The sequence below is a fragment of the Vombatus ursinus genome, unplaced genomic scaffold, assembly GCF_900497805.2.
Source record: "Vombatus ursinus unplaced genomic scaffold, bare-nosed wombat genome assembly UNPS02001419.1, whole genome shotgun sequence".
Taxonomy (NCBI): Eukaryota; Metazoa; Chordata; class Mammalia; order Diprotodontia; family Vombatidae; genus Vombatus; species Vombatus ursinus.
This window is the reverse complement of record NW_020941197.1, coordinates 2,535,344-2,555,378: the sequence shown is the minus strand read 5'-3', so window position 1 is coordinate 2,555,378 and position 20,035 is coordinate 2,535,344. Positions and strand designations below refer to the sequence as shown.

Below are 20,035 nucleotides of genomic sequence, written 5' to 3'. Positions count from 1 at the left end.
TATGGAAAGGCCCAAAAGGACTAAGTTCAGTGTGGAGTGGAAGGCAAAACCGAGGGATTGTAAAAGTCCATCAACAAGTCCATCAACAAGTCCTATGACAGTGTGTAAGGGTCTAGAAGTTATAGTGGCAGAGCAAATAATAGGACCCCACAGGATCTTAGGACCCAGTGGCAGGGCAGATGGTAAGACCTGGTGATCCTCCATTTGAAACCTAATAGTTTGGATTTGAAGGAAATATTTCATTTGAGCTTCACAATGCCCTTTTAAGTGATACCATATCCCCATTTTACAGACAGAGAAAATGAATTTTAGAGAGGTTAAGTTATTTATTTGCTAATGGGCACCCAGCTAATGTCAGAGAAAATATTTGAGCTCAATTCTTCTAACCTCTCTGTGCCTCAATTTCCTCATCTGTAAAGTGAGATACTTGAACTTGATGGCCTCTAAGGACTCACTCAGCTCCAAATCTGATTCTATGACTCCATGTACAATATTCTATGCACTACTCCATTTTCTATTTCTCAAGTAAATGAAATATTTGAAAGGCAACATAAAAATATCTTTATATATCATAGGTCATGGGAGTTTTCGATGTCAATGGTCATTGGTTTGGTTAGCTTATGAGTTCTCTTTAATGATATATATAAAGATTGTTTCCTGAGCAAAGAGAGTAAAGAAAATTTCCTAGCACTTACGTTACGTATTAGATGATTATATTAGAATATACAGTTTAATTTCACAGAGTGTATACCCTTACCACCCCCCCAAGAAAAGTGAATAAAAGCTTTGAGAGGGAAAAAAAGAACTTTTGGATAGAATTTTTAAGGTTCAGACTCATTAGATGAGAAGTTAAAAGATATACATGTGAAAGATCAATGAAGGGAGGAATTTAAAAGACCCAGAACGTTACTTCTTGGAATCACATGCTAATGACACTTTTTGAAACAAGTTTTTGAAAGTTTTACCTCTTTTCTCAAACTGAATGAACTGATAGATCAATATTCTACCACTTCAATTTTTTTATTTGTTTGTTTTTGCAAGACAGTTGGGGTTAAGTGACTTGCCCAGGGTCACACAGGTAGTAAGTATCAAGTATCTGAGGCTGGATTTGAACTCAGGTCCTCCTGACTCCAGAGCCAGTGCTCTATCCACTGCTCCATCTAGCTGTCCCCACTTCAATGTTTTTGACAATACAAAGTACACCCTCCAATAGTGTAAATTATAACCTATCAGTCCTATGTGGTTTTTGTCCATGTCTTCTTACAGCCCTTCCATAGAAGATCAATCAATGCACAAAACCCAAGGTGATTCCCAGTGTCTTGGAGAACATCCTAGACTGGGTGAAAATAGAAGAGGGATCCTTTTAATAGACAATGTTCTCCAGATTCTTCCATCAGTACAATACAGATTGCTTGCATCAAGTCCAGAAGCATTATAGGGTTGACTCAATGAGACCTATAACTACTGAAAAGAGATCAGGCAGATAAACTAAGAGGATGAGGAATAGGTATAATAGCTAGTGTTTACATTGCACTCTAAGATTTGCAAAACACTTTACAAATATTCTCATTTTATCCTCATAACAACCTTGGTAGATTGTTAATATTATCCCCAATTTAAAGACAAGGAAAGTGAGGCAGGCAGAGGTGTAGGTCACACAGCCCAGGGTCACACAGCTAGTAAGTGTCTGAAGCCAGATTTGAACTCAGTTCTTCCTCACTTTAGGCCCATAGCTACTGTGCCACTTTGATGCATACTGCCCACGTTAAGGCATGTAGTTGGATGGGCAGTCCACTGGCAGTGCATTAGCACATAAATCTTGGTTGTAGACATTCAAGGTGGATAATGAGGTGGGGGCTACATTGGATAAGAAGAGTAGAACATAGCACATTTGGGAAATTGCGCACCATTTTTAATAGTTCCGAACTTCTCATTATAGCAAATTCAGATTTATTTAACAGGAATGTTTTCTTGATGAATTTGTATAGATGTGAATCATGGACCAATATGATCTCAGAATAATCAAAATCCTAAGTAACCTTTAGGGCAATTGAAAGATGGGTGGTAGATGTAAGTAGGTGATAGCTGATCATTAATGATGACTTGTATGTGATAAAAGCCATAAAAAAAATCATGAGTGATTGGAAAAGAAGGTGGGTCAGTTCTTAAGGAAAAGGAAGGAATAACACATAAATAAGACAAGTATTTCATTGCTACACATGAAATATCAAAAGACCTGGAGGAATACCACTAGCATGTTGGAGAGACTGTCTCTACAGAAGATTTCTGGGGGAAAAAATTGTTGTTGTTGTTCAGTTGTATCTAACTCTTCATGACCCCATTTGGGGTTTTCTTGGTAAAGAGACTAGAGTGGTTTGCCATTTCTTTCTCCAGCTCATTGTATAGATAAGGAATTGAAGCAGAGTTAAGTGACTTGCCCAGGGTCACACAGCTACTAAGTATCTGAGGCCAGATTTGAACTCAAGAAGATAAGTCTTCTTGACTTCAAGCCACTTCAAGCACTCTATCTATTGTGCCACCTAGCTGCCCCTTCTAAATATGGACAAGAATTTCAAAGAATGAGAAGACATAAATGGATTGCTATCTGTACCAGTGGAGAGAGTGACCACATGAAAGAGACCATAAATATCAAAAGATCAAAAGGGCAAAAAAAAAAATCTAAAGACGCAGCTTTTAGTAGTGCAAAAACATACTAGAGCCAGGATACCTTGAATCCAGTCAAGATTTGCTGTAGAACATTAAGGAAGAAATTTAACCTCTCTGGGCTTTATTTTACCCATCAGTTGGAATAAATTATTAATTAGGCCCCAAATTCTATGACCTGTTTCTTCAATAATGCAAAATTAAACATAAATACTAAATACATCAGAAAAAAGTAAAAGTTGTATTTTTCACATAAACAGAATCAGGACACATATGACCAAAGCAAACTAAGTCATGCTTTCAGAAAAGGCTATTATGTGCAAAACTATGCATTTTGGTATACTTCTGCAAGAATTGCTATTTTATTACACTCAAGTATATTTTAGTCACATTCACCTTATGAAGTCTTACCTAGTAGAGGCCCTTAGGAGACTTGCCTTACTGAACAGATAAGAACGGTTTGTGGGTTTCATAGCAATTATTTGTATTTGTAGGTTCTTGAAAACAGTTGATTTCCTTAAGAATATGAAATTCATTGGTGTGAACACTGTAAATAATGGCAGGAAATGCTTGACACCTACAACTCTAATTTTATAAACAGAGGTAAGAGTACCTAAAAGAAGAAACTGCTAGGTGTTATTGTAATTTTTAAAACATGTATTCACCATCCTGAGGGCAATGTTTATTTCTACCCACAAAAAAAAGTGGAATAAACAACCTGCTGTAGTTTTTAATCTAGATTACATAAGTAATTGAGAACCTGATGTTTACCAACACTGAACAAGAATACCTTCAAGTTTTATGTCCCCTGAAAGAGAACGAGGCAGCATTGCAAAGAATGATGGGTATGTGATAAAAGGACCTGGATTCCAATTCCTGCTCTGTCGCTGACCTTGGGCAAATCATTTAATATCTATGGACTTTAGTTTCCTCTGCTATAAAATGGGAGTCAGAGTTGGGGGAAGGCAGCCAGACAAAATGACCTCTAAGGTCCCTTCTACCTCTAAATATGTGATCATAGTAGTTACGAATTCCCACATTTATGTTATGGAAAAATTATATATATATATATATATATTTATATTTAGTAATCATGGATCGCTCTTACCTCACTGATTAGGAAGGATGCTAAGCTGTTTCCACAGAATACAGCTCCTTTGTAAGAGGAATACCTACCAAGTACATGAGCAAATATTTGGTAAGAGCACAGAAGTCTTCAAACCAAAAGAGAAGATACTGAGAATCAATCCTTAGGAATTTCAGGTGTGTATATCAAATATGAATCAGTCTTGGAAAGAAGGAAGGTAAACAAGCATTTATTAAGTACCTACTATGTGCCAATCACTGTGCTAAGTGCTTTACAAATATTATCTCATTTGATCCTCACAACAACCCTGACAGTAGGTGCTAATATTATCTACATTTTACAGTTGAGGAAACTGAGGCAGACAGAGACTAAGAAAGTTGTCCAGAGTCCTGTAGCTAGTAAGTTCCTGAGTCTGGATTTGAACTCAGGTCTTCCTGACTCCAGACCCAGAATTCTATTCATGGAGGCACCTAGATTGAATTCAAATGGGTGGAGGAGAAGTTCCAAATGGGAACTAAACTGGAAAAATATTATTTGCTCAGAGGTTAACTAACTGAAGTGAGGTCATCCCCACTGCAGCACATTTATTAATTCCTGATATGTGCATGACTTCCAAAGAGATAAGTGAGTTAACATGTTGACATTTTTTTCATAACTAATAAAATCTAAAGAAGCATACTTCCTGTATACTTAGAGTGTGGAATAGTGATCAAGAGAACCCCTAATCAATTTGGTGGGTACCCCAATCCACTTGATGAAATTATAGAATGTGGACAGACTGAGAAGCATGAGCCTTGTTGGGAAGTCACAGTGAACTCCTCTGATCGGTCCCTAGTGACTAAGGCTGCATCAAAGATTGCTAACTGAGAGTCTGGGGCTATTCAGTCAAAGGGCCACACTTGAGGACCTAGAGGGCCATATGTGGCCTTGAAGTCACAGGTTCCTTAGCCCTGGGTGGGGATAGATTTGTTAAAGTAACCTCTCTGAACCACAGTCTATAAGAGCTAGGAGAAATGTTTCCATCTTTTTCTCTTTTTTCCCTTATCACAAAATTTCTATCCCTTAGCCTTTCAGCAAGGGGATGGGGAAAGGATGTCTCTTCCCTCCTCTGCCTCCTCCTCACCACCACCAGCTGAAGGAACGGTGGTGCCTTACAGCAGACGCATGTTCAATAAGAACTTCCCCAGAGTTGTATTGGATGGGAGTTTCTAGAACACTCAATTCCCAGGTGCTTTTCCTGTCTTTCATTTCCTTTTCTGAGTCTAGGTCAGCAAAGAGCAAACAAGATAAATGGCACTTATTCCAGCCTTGACAGTTATCTTGTGGGGTAAGAATTCCTAAGTTTAGCGCCCAGGTGTCAGTTGACCAGAGGGAGGAAATTTTCCATAACAGCACATTTCTCAGAGGAGAGAAGGACCATTGCCAGGATTGCCCTGTATCCGGAGAGCTAAAAAAAAATAATGCCGGCTGGTCAGAAGATCTAGACCTTGCCAGCCCTCCATGGTAATTGTTATGGGTTTCATAGATAGCACAGGTCTGAGGGGAATGGGAAATATCTATTTAGAAGTTACACAAAAAGTCTTTACCTTCCCAGGGGTGGGGGGAAACAGAGAAAAAAATTGAGTGTTTTATGTTTCTTATGTTGCTCTTTATCCCTGAGTCCTTTCCACCTTGTGTCTTCTGTGGTGGACTTTTGTTTTAAACTTTCCTATACCTGATACACTGACTACCTTTGTGGAAAGGTACCCTATTGCCCAAATTTGAGGAGCCCCTCCCACTTTTCAGCTTCCTTTTGCATGCTATCTTTCCCCAATAGATTATAAAGTCAAAGGCTGTCTTTTTTTCACATTTGTATCCCCAGCATGTAGCACAGTACCTGACACATAATAGGCACTTAATAAATGTTTATTGACTAACTAATTTACCCTATTCATGATCCATGCCTAATCTTTGTTTTAGAAATTTCCCCATTTCAATTCAGGCTAGGGATACAGCCAGAGAAACAGACACACTTTTTGGTATTAGTACCCCCCAGGATAGGCCAGGGTCACTGTGAGCCCAGAACCTTCCTCAGGTCCTGAGCCACAGGGTACAGATAAATAAAAGGGGTTACTAGTGCGACATATTCAATGAAACAGTATGGACCCATTTCCATAGGATTTCATGTGACCAAATTATCATGCCCTAAGACTGACTTGGGGTTAGAGGGGGAGGCAGTATCCCCAGTGTAAATTGGCTGCTCAAGCTTTCATCACATGTGAGGGAAATGGAGATAGTGGAAATATGGGAATTGGGAATCAGAAGATCTGTGTGAGAGTTCCATCTCTGCCAGTAACTTACTTTGGGCACATTACCTCACCTCTCTTGGTCTCAGTTTTCTTATCTGCATAAGTAGCATATATCTTGCCATATAATATATATATATATATATATATATATATATATATAAAAGATGACTTTGATGTCCATGTCCAAACTTTTTATACAGATCTATATTTTGTCCAAACTTTTTATACAGATCTATATTTTGAGAAGGGTCTTCAACATAAGTTCATAAAACTATATGGGCTAAAGGCAGAAAATTAGTAAAGACTAGTCTGAAAGATGTTGAGATAGTTACATGAATAGTTTGTTTTTCAGGGAGCTTAACACTTAAAGAAACTATGCCAAAATGTTTTTAACACAAATGCTACCTAGAGAATTCTGAGTGATCACAGGCACTGAATTAAAAATTTCAGAATTCAGTATTTAGATAACATGATATACAGTAACATAGTTACAAGCCATAAGTTCTCAGATAACTAGACCTTACCGCCCCCTCAAGCTGTTATCTCATATCCCTGCTAACTTTCTCAACCAAATTCCTAGAAAAGAATTCACTGTCTCCTCGCTTCCTTACTCCACTCCACTCTTGCTGATTTCTCAGCCCCTTGTAATCTGGCTTTGGGGCTCATAATTCAACAGAAACAGCTCTCAAAAGTTGTCAGTTGATCTCTTAATTGCCAAATCATGTGTACTTTTTTTGGGCCTCATCCTTCTCAACCTATCTAAGGAGACTATCTTCTTAGTTCAGGCCCTTACGACCTCTTGCATAGGTTATTGCAATGGCCTTTTAATTGGTGTGGGCAGCTAGGTGGCAGAGTGGATAGAGTATTGGGCTTGGAATCAGGAAGACTCATCTTCCTGAATTCAAATCCAGCCTCAGACACTTATTAGCTATATTACACTGGGCAAGTCACTTAACCCTGTTTGCTTCAGTTTCCTCATCTGTAAAATGAGCTGGAGAAGGAAATGGCAAGCCACTCCTGTATCTTTACCAAGAAAACCCCAAAAGGCGTAACAAAGAGTCAGACACAACTGAAAAACAACTGAACTCAACCTAATTGTACTCTCTCCACTTCAGCCCGCCAGTGATTTTCCTTATGTATAACTCTATGTCACTTCCTTACTCCTCTGATGAGTTAGTAAAACCCTTCACAACTTGGCTCAAACTATCTTTTCAGCCTTGTTGTATAATACTCTCCTTCCCACATTTTGTAACCCAGCCAAAGTGTTCTCACTGTTCATCACACATAATACTCTATCTCCCATCTTCATGCATTTGTCCTGGTTTTTCCCCTGGAATCCACATCCTCCTCACTGCCATCTTATTGAATCCCTATCTTTCTTCAAAACCCAGATCAAGCACCACCTTCTCCCTGAAGTCTCTCTGATACTCCCCTCCCCCACCAATAGTTGGTGCCCTCCTTCTCAAAATATCTTGGATTTAACTTTTTTGTATATATTTGTATTTATTTACTTTAATTTATGCTGTATGTATATATGTATTCGTATGGGTATATAAATGTGTGTACATATATCCATTAACTTGCGGTGTAACCACACAAGCAAAAAAGTTCTCTTGGTGACTTCATTTTCCCATCTGTAAATTGGACACAAGGTATTTTACCTCTTTTATTACAGAATAATGAGCTAATTTTCTAAACACAACAAGGTACCCCAAAACAAAAAAAAAATCAACCAAGGTCACTGATTATAAATAGTTATAAAACTGGCCAAGGAGCTCCTCTGTAGTCATGTAGACTCATTATTATAACAGCAGTTCTGAACAAACACAAAGGAAATCAGCCTTTTTCTTAATGCAATTGAACAAACTCTCATCATCCTCCCCTTTTCCTTTTCCTTTTCCTTTTCCTTTTCCTGTTCTGTAGTTACCTCTGCCAGACATTTCAAAAAACCCTCCTGCCTCAGCTGGCATAGCTCATCACTTTTCCAAGCGAGGTATTGCTATTTACATCCTAGAAGTTGGGGATGGAAAAGATCGATTAGATCTCTAGGCTTGTCCTCTGCCAGAACTGGGTTAAGTTCCCTAATAGGCAACCCATCTGATGTGAAACTGATCCTACAATTGATCTCAACAGATGGACAGGAGTAAAAATGAAGTTCTTGTAAGCCAATTCCTTCACTCTCTTAATTATTTGTATTGCTCTCTGCATGGCCTCCTATTTGGCCCTATCTTTTGGATAGTGAGGATTCCAGAAATGCTATTCCCCTATATAGTCAGTAACCTTCATTGCATTCAATGGAATAAGGTGTCTTTCCCAACTCTGTTGGACTTGGGGTGTTGCCATTGAACACAGTTGGTTCTTATTTGCCATTGCTTGACATAAACCCCCTTTCTCTCAGCCTCACACCCTTCCCTCCCCACTCTTCTACTTTTTCCTTCCTTCTCTTCCTCCAGGAGCTGGCTAGCACTTACCACTTTCAAGGTTTCTCCCATTGCACATTTGTTTTTAGATTATTTTCCATCGATGTCTTTGTAGTTTTCAAAGATCCTCAACCCCCTCCCAGAAGCCCCTGCCAAGATTAGTATTCCTAATACTATCTATCTATCTATCTATCTATCTATCTATCTATCTATCTATCTATCTATCTATCTATCTATCTATACCTATATCTATATATATATACATGTATGATACTATATATTCCTATATAGCCTTTGCTAACTCTAGCTGTGATGAGTGGGAACAATGCCACATTGCTGTATGTTGAAGTATGGTAGTCTGTTTCTCCAAATTATCCTCTTCTCTTACCAGACTTATTCTGTCATTTCATTAACAACTGATGATGTTTTATAATTTATTGCTAAGACAACGGGAGTTTCCTTCAAAAAGTTTCTGAAAAGATATGAGTTTTCTTGATAGGTTATTTAAAAATGAGAGTTTCTTAATAATTCTTTGTAAATTATAAGTAAATATATATTTAGGAGTATACACTAAAGCATTAAAAGGATGGAACAAAGAAAAAAAGAAAGGAAAGGAAAGGAAAGGAAGGAAACTGCTCAGATCCTGCCTCAGACGTTTACTAGCTGTGAAACTTTGTGAGCTTCAGTTTCCTCATTTGTAAAATTGGGGTAATAATAGTACCTACCTCACAGGGTTATTACAAGGACCAAATAAAATAATGTATGAAGCTCTTTGAAGACCTAAAATGCTAGCTATTATTATTATTACACATAGTTGTAAGTTGATGGTCTGAATTAAGGTGTTTTTTTTAAATCTCTCTCACCTGCAACTATCTTCCTCAATGTTGCTTAAAGTTCACTAACAGAAATTCAGAGAGTCAGTGATGTGACTGGAAGGGACATTTGATATTTTCCCATCAAAATCTTTATTTTACAAGTGAGGATATTAAGTATTATTTTGTATCAAAGATTGCCCTCTCTATGACTTTTAAATAAATCTACTCCTGGAAGTTTACAAATCCTTAAGTTGATAAAAATCTTAGTGCGAATAATTTGCTTTTCTCCCCAATGGGCCTATGAGAACTTTGAGAGATTGGGAGAGAAAAAATGCTAAAAAGAGAGAAAAGTTTGTTTACATCACAATTTTGCCCAGGGTTGGATCCGGGTACTGACTAACACCACTCTCTAAAGGTACTAATGGAAAGCCTCTCTCAATTTCATGAGACCACAAGTTGATGACTAAGGAATTTAAAAAATAGTAATAATAATTTTCAGTGCTTCAAAAGAGGAAGGTTTTGTTTCATCTCAACACAATGATTTAGTCAATGAAGAACTACCTGGCATTCAAAGGACCTGGATTTTCTATTTGCAATGCCTTGGTTCTCCATGAGACTTAGAACTAATCCCTCTGTGCTTCTTTTTGCCCCTCTTTGAAACAAAGTCAATCATTCTTGTTTCCTGTCTTCCAAGAGGTTCTGATGATGAAAGGCACCACATTTATGGAAGTTCTCTGTATCCATTACACTTCATAGCATGGGAAGCATCCCCTTTCAAATAACAGAATAGTGCATATCTCTGCATTGGCACCTAGTTTTTGTCTACTTTCACTTAAACTATCAAGAGCCATTTTTGCATCCTTGCCCTTTGAACCAAGAGTGAGGAATGTTACATGAATGGAATGTCTAATCTGAAGAAAGCCTTAGAGTTGCTTACAAAAAGCTCTTAAGCTTAATTTAGGAACAAAGGATGCTGTGATTATAACTTGGACCAAAAAAGAAAAGCCACCCTCAGTTCAGCTTTGGATGGGATTTTTTTAAAAAATGAGCTTAAAAGATGGAAATGATCATCATGGCTTCCCAAATAGAGAGCACTTTCTGAAAAGCAAAAAGCATGGGAGATGGTGCCAAGGAGCTGCTTAACATTTAGTCTCATTAAGGAACTGTTACCATGCAGATTGTTGATAGGATTAGATGTCACAGCAGTTCTAGCTTTCATCACAACCTCTCATGTCAAATTCTTTAATTGCAGATATCAAATCCAGTGCACCCTGATATCCTCTTGATTTCCTCTATGTTCATGTCAGCAATTGAAGAACCTGCATTTGGACATCTTGCCCTAGGAAATAGCCAGAAATTCAACAGAACAAAAGTCTGTGAAAAAGGTGACCATGACCTAAAATCCTTTTGATCTGTGCATCTACTGAACTGACTGAGATTTTATTCATCCAGACAAGAAGGAACATTGTTATGGGGCTCAATGCTTTCCCCTGATTAAAAGTGGATGTGATGAATGAATGGTGGACCATGGCTCACCTCCTCTACAGGTGGGCAGAGAATCACCAAGCTCTAGTTTCTCACCACGAAGTTTCACCGAGTGAATGAAGCCAGATGGAAAGAAAGCAAGATCATGTTGGACATTACTGTGATGGCTTTTGGCTCTATTTCATCAACCCAAGAAGGGTGCAGTAATCCTATTTCTCTAACACCTGAACAGATAGTTCAGTGTGGATTAGTTGAATCAATTTGATCCAGATATGACAGATGAGATGCTGACAGAAAAGAGAAAAATGTGGAATGTAAGGGGCAAATTACTTCAGTCCTTCAACCAAAACTCACTCTAGTGAGGGAGCTCCATCCTTGACAGCTAATTCCCAGGACCTCAGTTAGAATTGAAGCATGTGCTTTGGATTAACATACACTGATAGGAAATTTTCAGCCTTTATGATTAGTAAGAGTCTTTTTCAAAATTCTCTTTTCCTTTGCAATCTTTTTTTTTTTACATTAAGTTATTTTAGGCAGCTAAGTGAGATAGTGGATAGAGTGTCGGACTTAGAATCAGGAAGACCTGACTTAAAATCTCACCTCTGACACTTATTCACCATCTGATTATAGGCAGGTCATCAACCCACTTTTCATCCTGTTTCCTCTTCTGCAAAATGGGGATTATGATCACATCTACCTCCCAGGGCTCTTGACAGGATCAAATGAGATGTGCTTTGCAAACTTTAAGGTGCTAGATATTGCTAATTGTTTTAATTCAATATGACACTTTTTAATACCCCCCAAATGACATCAGCTACTCAAAGACATGGTACAGCAGAAGAATGAGTGGCTCTGGAGCAGGATCTGAGTTCAGATCCCAGTTCTGACCCAGAATCTATGTGACCTTACAAGAGTAACATAACCTCTGTGAATTCCCATTTTTTAAAATAATGGGTTTGGGTTATATAGTCTCTGAAATTCCTTTCACTTTATCATCTATGGTGCTAAGAGATTTCAAATAGCAGTAAATCCTACTCCTTAAGTAAAAAAAGTGTAAATCTCTTCCTCTTTGAAGGTGTATTAAATCAGTTCACTTGAGAGCATAGAGTTTAGGCTCTGTTCAGATTAGACATTCCTTTCATGTAACATAGAGCATAGAGAAACACTCCTTTGAAGTCATACCCCATCCAAAGAAAGGAATTGTTGGTAGCATGGACATTTTTGGTTTTTCAGTTGGTTGGTTCAATTTGGTTTTTAGCAGAACAAACATTATTAAGATGGTTTAATAGTTTCTTTTTAAGCTGATGCTGACATATTTCTACATCTACAAAGTTATTAGGGCTAATATTAGTACATTTTAAATAAAAAATTAAGAGAGAGCATAAAGCAAGGAAAATTAAGGAAAAAAAGCAAGGTTGTTTTTTTTCCTAAAAAAATAAGGAAGTGGAATAGGTCAAAGGAGAAAAATAAACAACCTCACAAATTGTCAATGTATTTATGACATACAATAGGACAACAGCAAAGTTCATTTTAGCACATTGCCAGTTCTATGAGATAGTATGACCTATAAGGTGTCATTAGATAGTGATAGATGGTAAAGATCTTTGAAGTTCATAATATACCTAATTTGCTGAGCCTCACAAAGTGCCTAGGAGGAAAATTATATTATTGTACCCATCTTATAGATGAGGAGATGGAGGTCAGAGAGGTCATGGGACTGGTTCATGGACACACAGCCAATAAGTATTAGAGGCTAGAATTAAGCCCAAATCCTCCTGACTGTCAGGAAATACATCACTCAGGGCACTATATCATCCTACCTGATTTAATTCCCCTACCCATCCTCATTTTTCCATGATTATACAGCTACTAAGCATCAGAGGTAGCCTTCAAATTCTGGTCTCTCTGATTCCAAGTCTAGCATTCTATCCACCACAAGAAGACACACGAAATAAATGTCAGTCACTGAACCAAGAACAGAGAATGTTCTGCATAGGCAGAATGCAGAATGCATAGGCCTAGGACTCTAGTCATTTCTGCCAAGCACACAAGAAACTAGGATATGTCCTACTCCATGAGACAAAAGTTCATCTGGTTTCACAAAAAGACCACACAAAATGGCATTCTTGCCAATTAGTGAGGCCCATCCTAGGGCTTTTGTTCACCACAACTTATCCAGGACATGCTGGACATCTTGCTCCATTAATTAAGAGCTCCATTAATTCAAAGATCTGCATTAGTCATGACTGATAAAGTGCAGTGTGTTCCCTCACAGTTCCCACCACATCCTGTGATAGGATTTCTCCATAGCCAAGTGACTCCATGGCAACCCCCCCATATCTGTATCACTCAAGAGCAGGCTCCATGGCTTCTCACTCTAGTTTTGATATGATAAAGTGTCAGAACTAAAATTAAAATGAAACTCTTTAAAGCATTATTGTATTCAAATAAACCTAGAAGAAAAATTGTAACTATTCCCTACTGGGAAAGAGATTGTCTCCATTTTTAACAGCAGAAGTTGATAAGGACCAAAGCTAGAGTCAGGATGTTGCTTGGCAATGAATCTAATAGAAGGAATGGAAAGTTGAAGGGTGTCTTAGGGTCCTTAAGAGAATTAACAAATCAAATTGATGACTGTTCAAGCAATATTAAAAATTTTTTCTTTTACTTCATTTCAAAATGCATATACCTTCCTTTTGGGGGGCAAGCTAGGTCAGTCTGGCCAAGTGGAGACTAAATATGAGAGAATGAAAAGGAAAGAAAGCTTAAGTAGATGAGACAGGAAAATACCATAGGACACACAAAATCCTCAGGAACACTTTCCTTCAAGACAAAAGTACTTCTAACCCAGATCAATTAATGGAAACATGAAAATGAATGGCAGACTTTTTTTCCATCAGAATTTAGAAGAAGAAAAAAAGTATTTTAATTCTCATTCATAAATCCATTTTTGTTTTTTTATTTAGAAAAATGAAGTAAAAATATCTTCTTATTCTTCATTTGTGCACATAACTCCAAGAGAACTTCCTTCTCTTCTTGGAGTTAATGATTAACTATTCTGACTGCAATGAACAAAACCAACAACAACAATATGTATATATATATATATATATACATACTTCATCAAGTGGACAAGAAGAAGATCCCACAGTTGTTACTAAAATATAAATATCGTTGCTTACCTGAATGGCCCTGACATTGGAAGCTGGCTGTTTCGACATATTCAAGAAGTCTTATCCCTGAAAAACAAGTAAGAAAATGTTAGAGCCTGAAGCACTCAGATTCTCTGCCTTGATAAATTAGAATTTAACTTATGATTCTACCAGACAGTCATACCTTTCACTAGTCATATATCCTTTCAGTCTCAGTTTTCAAAGTTACTAGCTATTCCCCTTTCAAATACCAAAGGAGAGGGAACACCTGAGCTTTCCTGATAAATCATTCATGGAAAGAAATGATGATATCCTTTGCACCTAATGTTAATGAAAGGCAATCAGAAACATAAAAGGTGCTATCATCTCCTTGCCCCATACCACCCATGTAAGAAGAGCAAAGAAATACCCCATTATGGGCATTGACCCTCCATTATTATCCATTGCTGTGGCAAGCTTTCCACTTAAAATTGAACTTTGTAGATGAGGAAGGTGACCTAGAGAAACACTCCTCTGAACTTCTCTGGTGCTTGTCGTCTAAACCATCTCTTTTGCACTCTTGTGCTGCTCTGTATTACTAGTTATAACTCTATGTGCTTGCTCTACTCACCCACCCCCATTAGATTGTGAGCTTTTTGAGGTTTTGTCATTTTATTTCTGTGTCCTCGATGTCTAGTACAATGCCCTGTACATCGTAGGTGCTTATTAAATGCTTATTTGGATCATAAGATCGTAATGGGCAGCTAGGTGGCACAGCAGATAAAGTGCCAACACTAGACTCAGGAGGACCTGAGTTCAAATCCAGCCTCACACACTAACTAGCTGTGTGATCCTGCGCAAGTTATTTAACCTTGTTTGCTTCAGTTTCTTCATCTGTAAAATGAGCTGGAGAAGGAAATGGTAAACCACTCCAGCACCTTTGCCAAGAAAACCCCAAATAAGGTCACAAAGAGTCAGATGCAACTGAAGCAACTAAACAACAAGATCTATAATTGGAACGGACCTCAGTGGCCAACTAGTCCAAACCCCTGATTTTATAGATGAGGAATCTGAGGTCTGGTTAAGTGATTTGCCCACTTAAGAAAATGCTTGTGTGTTTTTGAATTTTGTGTGTCTCATTATCTATTGGATTGACATCTCCTTGAGTACTAGACTCTGTATCTTACTTGTTTCTTTGTGTTTACCATAATACTCACCACAGGACCTCACACATAATACATAGGAACTCATGGGCTTTAGTGCCAGAAGATACCCTAGAGATTGTCTAATCTATACCTTTAATTTTACAGTTGAAGAAACTGAGATCCTCAACAAATGTTGGTTGATTCTTTTGGGATTTTGACAAACATTGTTTCTTTCCTTTCAATGAGAAATTATTCTTTTTTTTTTAAGGCAATTGGGGTTAAGTGACTTACATAGGGTCACACAGCTAGTAAGTGTCAAGTATTTGGTCCGAGGCCAGATTTGAACTCAGGTACTCTTGACTTCAGGGCCGGTGCTCCATCCACTGCGCCACCTAGCTGCCCCCGAGAAATTATTCCTAAAGGATATGGTAATAATCTCATATTTGAATGTCATTCAAGGTTTTGAAAACATTACCCTCATAATCCTGTGAGATGGATAGTGTGAGTATAATAATCTTCATTTTACAAATGATAAAATTGAGGTTGAGAGGTTATGTGGCTTGCTTGGAGGCACACAGCTAGTAATTGCCTGATGCCAAATAGCCAAACTCAGGCCTCCTGCCTTCAAGTCCAATATCTTTCTTACTATGCCTTGTAGCATCTCAATTGAATTGAATAATGTTACATCATTTGTTCAAATCTCTGAGATCTGGAAAGTTCTTTCTTTGTATAGGTCTTTCTCCACTCCAGTCCACAGGGTGCTGGGAAAGAGCACTGGGTTTACAGTAAGATAGTTTTAGAGTCTACTTATGCCCTTAATAACTATGTCATGTGGGAAAGGGGTGAGCAAAGAAAGAGGGGGAAAAAAGTGCTTGCCAATTGAAAAAAAAATGTTAATTGAAGAATAGATAAAGGTAGAGTCACTCACTTGAGGAAGCTCCCTCTGAACCAGGAAGAAATGTCAGATCAGAGAGGCTATCTCTCTTCCACTTCCTGCCTGAAGGTGGCAAACCTCAGAATCAAGATTCTAGGAAAAGGCTTCTGCCAATTCTAAGTTTAAGACCCTTTGCCTTTGCTGAAAAGAGCACTGTAACACTTCAACTGAAAAGAGTACCATAACACCTAGTCAAGTTAGAGTCTGGAAGGGATGAAGTTTGTAGCTATCTATCAAAGAGGGAACCTAGAGAGTCCAGAGGATTGACCTGTACAGCACACCCCCTGAGAAGAACCTAGTAGCTGAATGACCCGCCTGGTTCAGTCAGGTAGCAGCCAAGTTTAGCGAGAAGCCAATTCAGCAGCCAAGTGACCTACTTGGCACAAACAGCAGATTGGCCATCCAACCTCCCCAACAAGATGAGCTTCCCATCCAGAAGGAATGCCATGCCTTGCAAGAAGCCAGCCCCCCTGAACAATGGAGCATCACTGATACCACACTCTGAAGCAAAATTCATGAGGTTCCCCTGGAGAAGAATAGAACATCGAGGCTCTGCTCATAAAGACGTGTGAATTTTCTACACACATGTTCTCTCCATATGTGCCTTAATCCCATTGTACTGGAAAAGACTCAGATGTTGGGAAATATTGAAGGCAAAAGGAAAAGGGGATAGCAGAGGATAAGATGTATAGATAGGGTCATGGAAACAACTAAAATAAGCTTGGACAGACTTGGGGAGATAAAGGAAGACAGTGCTGGATCCATGGGGTCATAAAGAGTTAGACATGACTGAATGACTGAATAACAACAACTTTGTCTATGTTAACCCTCCCCACATAGACTCTGTGTGTATTTGTGAGAAAACATACCCCAGGTTTTGAAGGGAAATTCTTTGTAACTATTGTGCTTGCTATGCCTTTTCTAAGATAAACAAATAAATAAATGCATCATTTTGGGGAAGGTCACTTAGTTTCAGAGTCTCTGTTTCCTCGTCTATAAAATGAGGTTAATAATACTGACCTCCAACACCCTCAAAGGGTTGCTACGAAACCAAGTGAAATAATTTCAGTATCTCCACTCATTGAAATCTTCCTTTAAATCTCCGCTCAGGCGCTACTTTCTGAAGGAAATCTTCCCAATACTCCGGCTCCCTCCTTCTCCATCTTTTCTCTTCTCTGATTAAGCACTTAGGATTTAGAACTGGATAAGGGTCTTTGGGGTCATATAGTCCAACTCCCTCATTTTTAGGCCCTTAGAGTTGAAGTAACTTGCCTAAGGTCACACAGTAAAGTACAGAGCTGAGATTTATACATATACATTTATATAGTTTCTTAATTCAGAGCCAGTACTCTTTCTAATATTCCTTGTCATAGTGATCACATTCTAATTTATATTCAAGTGATTTGCCTGCATGTTTTAAACCTCCCTTCTTAGCTTTTATCCCCCCTTCTTAGCACTTCCAGGGCAGGAACTGTTGGTCATTTTATCTTTGAATCCTGAGTGTCTGGCACAGCATCTTGCACATTGTAGGTTGTTAAATGCTTGTGGACATCATAGGATCTTAAGAGTACTATAAATCTAAAGCTGGAAGGGCCATCAGACACCATCTAGTCGAATCTCTTCATTTTATAGATGAGGAATCTCAGACCCAGGGAGAAGTGACTTTCCCAAGGTTATATAGTCTGAGGTGGCTTGGATTTTCATTTTGTATCCCTGGAACACTCTTTGTAACCTTAATAGTGGGAGGTTCACAAATGTTTCTTGAATTTAATTTATCTGTAGTAGTAGCTATCCCATAGAGCATGTATACAGATGGGCCAGGGTCCTGGGCCCTTTGGAGTACTTCGTGTGCCCTGGCCTGTTGATAAAGGACCTACATGACTAATGGTTACTGGTTGGTCTCTTGGTACCCGGGGCACAAAGTGCCAAAACCAATTGGTGAATGAGCCAGAAAAAGCCAGAGGCTTTAAGAGGAGAGGACAACCTCTGCCTCTGTCTCTCTTACTCTCATTCAAGTGTGTCCCCTGAGACTCTGCCAGCTTACCTTTGGATTTCTAAAAGGGATGGTGTGGGGAGGAGATTTTTCTCCCATCCCTCTCCATAGCAGCAGCAGTGGAAGACACACATTGAACAGTGGGAATATGTGCTTGCCTAAGTTAGCCCAAGCCTGGATTCTTGGTTTATGTTTCTTTCTCTGAGCACAGGTCACTAAATAACAATCCTAAGAGATAGCTGTTTCCAGCCTCAGTGATGCCTCATGAGTACAAGAGATTCAGAGGCTTGAACTGGTTGCTAGTTGACCAGTGGGAAGAGAGACTTGAATATATACCTTTCCTGAAAGAGAAGATGACCACTGTCTGGGGAATGAGCCATGCTCTGACTGACCAAAATAACTGGACCTTGGGTTGTTTTTTCAAATACTGCAGACTAAAGCAAAAGTGAAATCCCACAAGTGCGGTCCCACAGGTCTCCTGGGAGCCTTTCCTACCTCATGGGAGTATGATAGAGGTAATGGGTTATAGTTCATTTTAAGTGGTTGTTAATGCATGCTTATGAGTCTTTTGTGTTTTAAGCATTTCTTTTGAGGTGGAAGAAATAAATGTTGATTCAATACCTGCTTTCTACTACTTTATACAGTGAATACCTTCTGAGAAAGGACCCTGTTAATCCCCTTTAGGGAAAATCCTGAATATGAAACCATACCTAAGCTCTCTCTTTTTTTTTTAAGGTAATTGGGAGTAAGTGACTTGCCCAGGGTCACACAGCTAGTAAGTGCCAAGTGTTTGGTCTGAGGCCGGATTTGAACTCAGGTCCTCCTGACTTCAGGGCCGGTACTCCATCCACTGTGCCACCTAGCTGCCCCCTAAGCTCTTTTTAAGAGCTTTTCGCTGACACGCTGTAGTGGAGGTACAATGAGTCAGGCTGTCCCAGGACTGAATCTGGGTCTGCTTGAGTTCAGAATTTAAGCCCCTTATGAGTATCTCGCCTCTCCTAAACACTTCCTCAAAACCCACTGTATCATCTACATTGTAGATAATAAAGTTCATATAAATATAACTATCCTAACTTGGTCCAAATGTTCTGGAAAACAATTTGTAATAATGTGAGAAAAGTCACTCAATACTTCAGAGTCATTGATCCAGCAATCTCATTACTGGGCATATGCCCCAAGGCAGTCAAGGACAGAGGGGGAAAAAATCACACATTTACTAAAACAGTCACATCAGCACTTTTTGTGTTAGCAAAAAGCTTCAAAGTGGGTGCCAATATATTGGAAACTGGCCATATAAACTCTGTCATCTGAATGTAATGAAATAATATTGAACTTTAAGAAATGGCTGATAAGAGGAATTCAGAGAAATGTGGGAAGATTTGCATGAACTGATTCAGAAAGAAGAAAGCAGGACCAGGAAAACAGCATATATACAAAGACCATGATGCTATAAAAGAAAACAACCCTAAGAGAGAACTTGGACTGAATGCAATGATTAGTCTTGGTCCCAGAAGACAGAAGATGAAAAACACTTCTCTCCTCTCAATGGAGATAAGGGAATGACTAAAAGAGTTAATCTTACACATGCTGACATGTGGTTGCTATATTAGTTGTTTCTGCTTAGCTATTTTTCTTTGTTGCAAGGGAGGAATGTAAAAGGCAAGCATCGTTTTTGGGAAAACTAGGCATCCATAAGTCTTTTAAAATTTAAATTTAATTTAAAATTTATTTCAAAATATTTCAAAATTTAAAATTAATTTCAAAAAATTATAGACACAAGTCAATATTTAAATGCAGGAAATCTGAGTTTGTATGCCTCATGGCCAATAAATATTTGCCTATTGTGTTGGATCAAGGAAGAGCTTGTCCTTTCTGTTTTTCTCAGTCTAGGGGATAGAAAGAAAAATTCTTGTCTTCTGGCCTGAATAGGGAATTGGAATCTTCTAGCCTTCATTAGTCATTTCTTCTTTGTAGTGTTGATAGAAGCAATTAGAAGTTAAGTATTCTATTAATTGGTTGGGTTTTTTTTTCTGTGCAACACCAAAACAATGTTTGAAATTTACCCAGAATTTG

General features: G+C 38.5%; 1 protein-coding gene across 1 annotated transcript in view; it reads right to left on the bottom strand.

Moving 5' to 3' along the window:
* The window catches only part of SMPX (small muscle protein X-linked), an 86,812-nt gene that overhangs the window by 61,332 nt on the left and 5,445 nt on the right, over window positions 1-20,035 (bottom strand). The window contains exon 2 of the mRNA XM_027865972.1: window positions 13,942-13,998. Coding sequence (XP_027721773.1) covers window positions 13,942-13,980 — 39 coding nt within the window. The 5' untranslated portion in view covers window positions 13,981-13,998. The remainder of the gene's footprint in view (window positions 1-13,941; window positions 13,999-20,035) is intronic.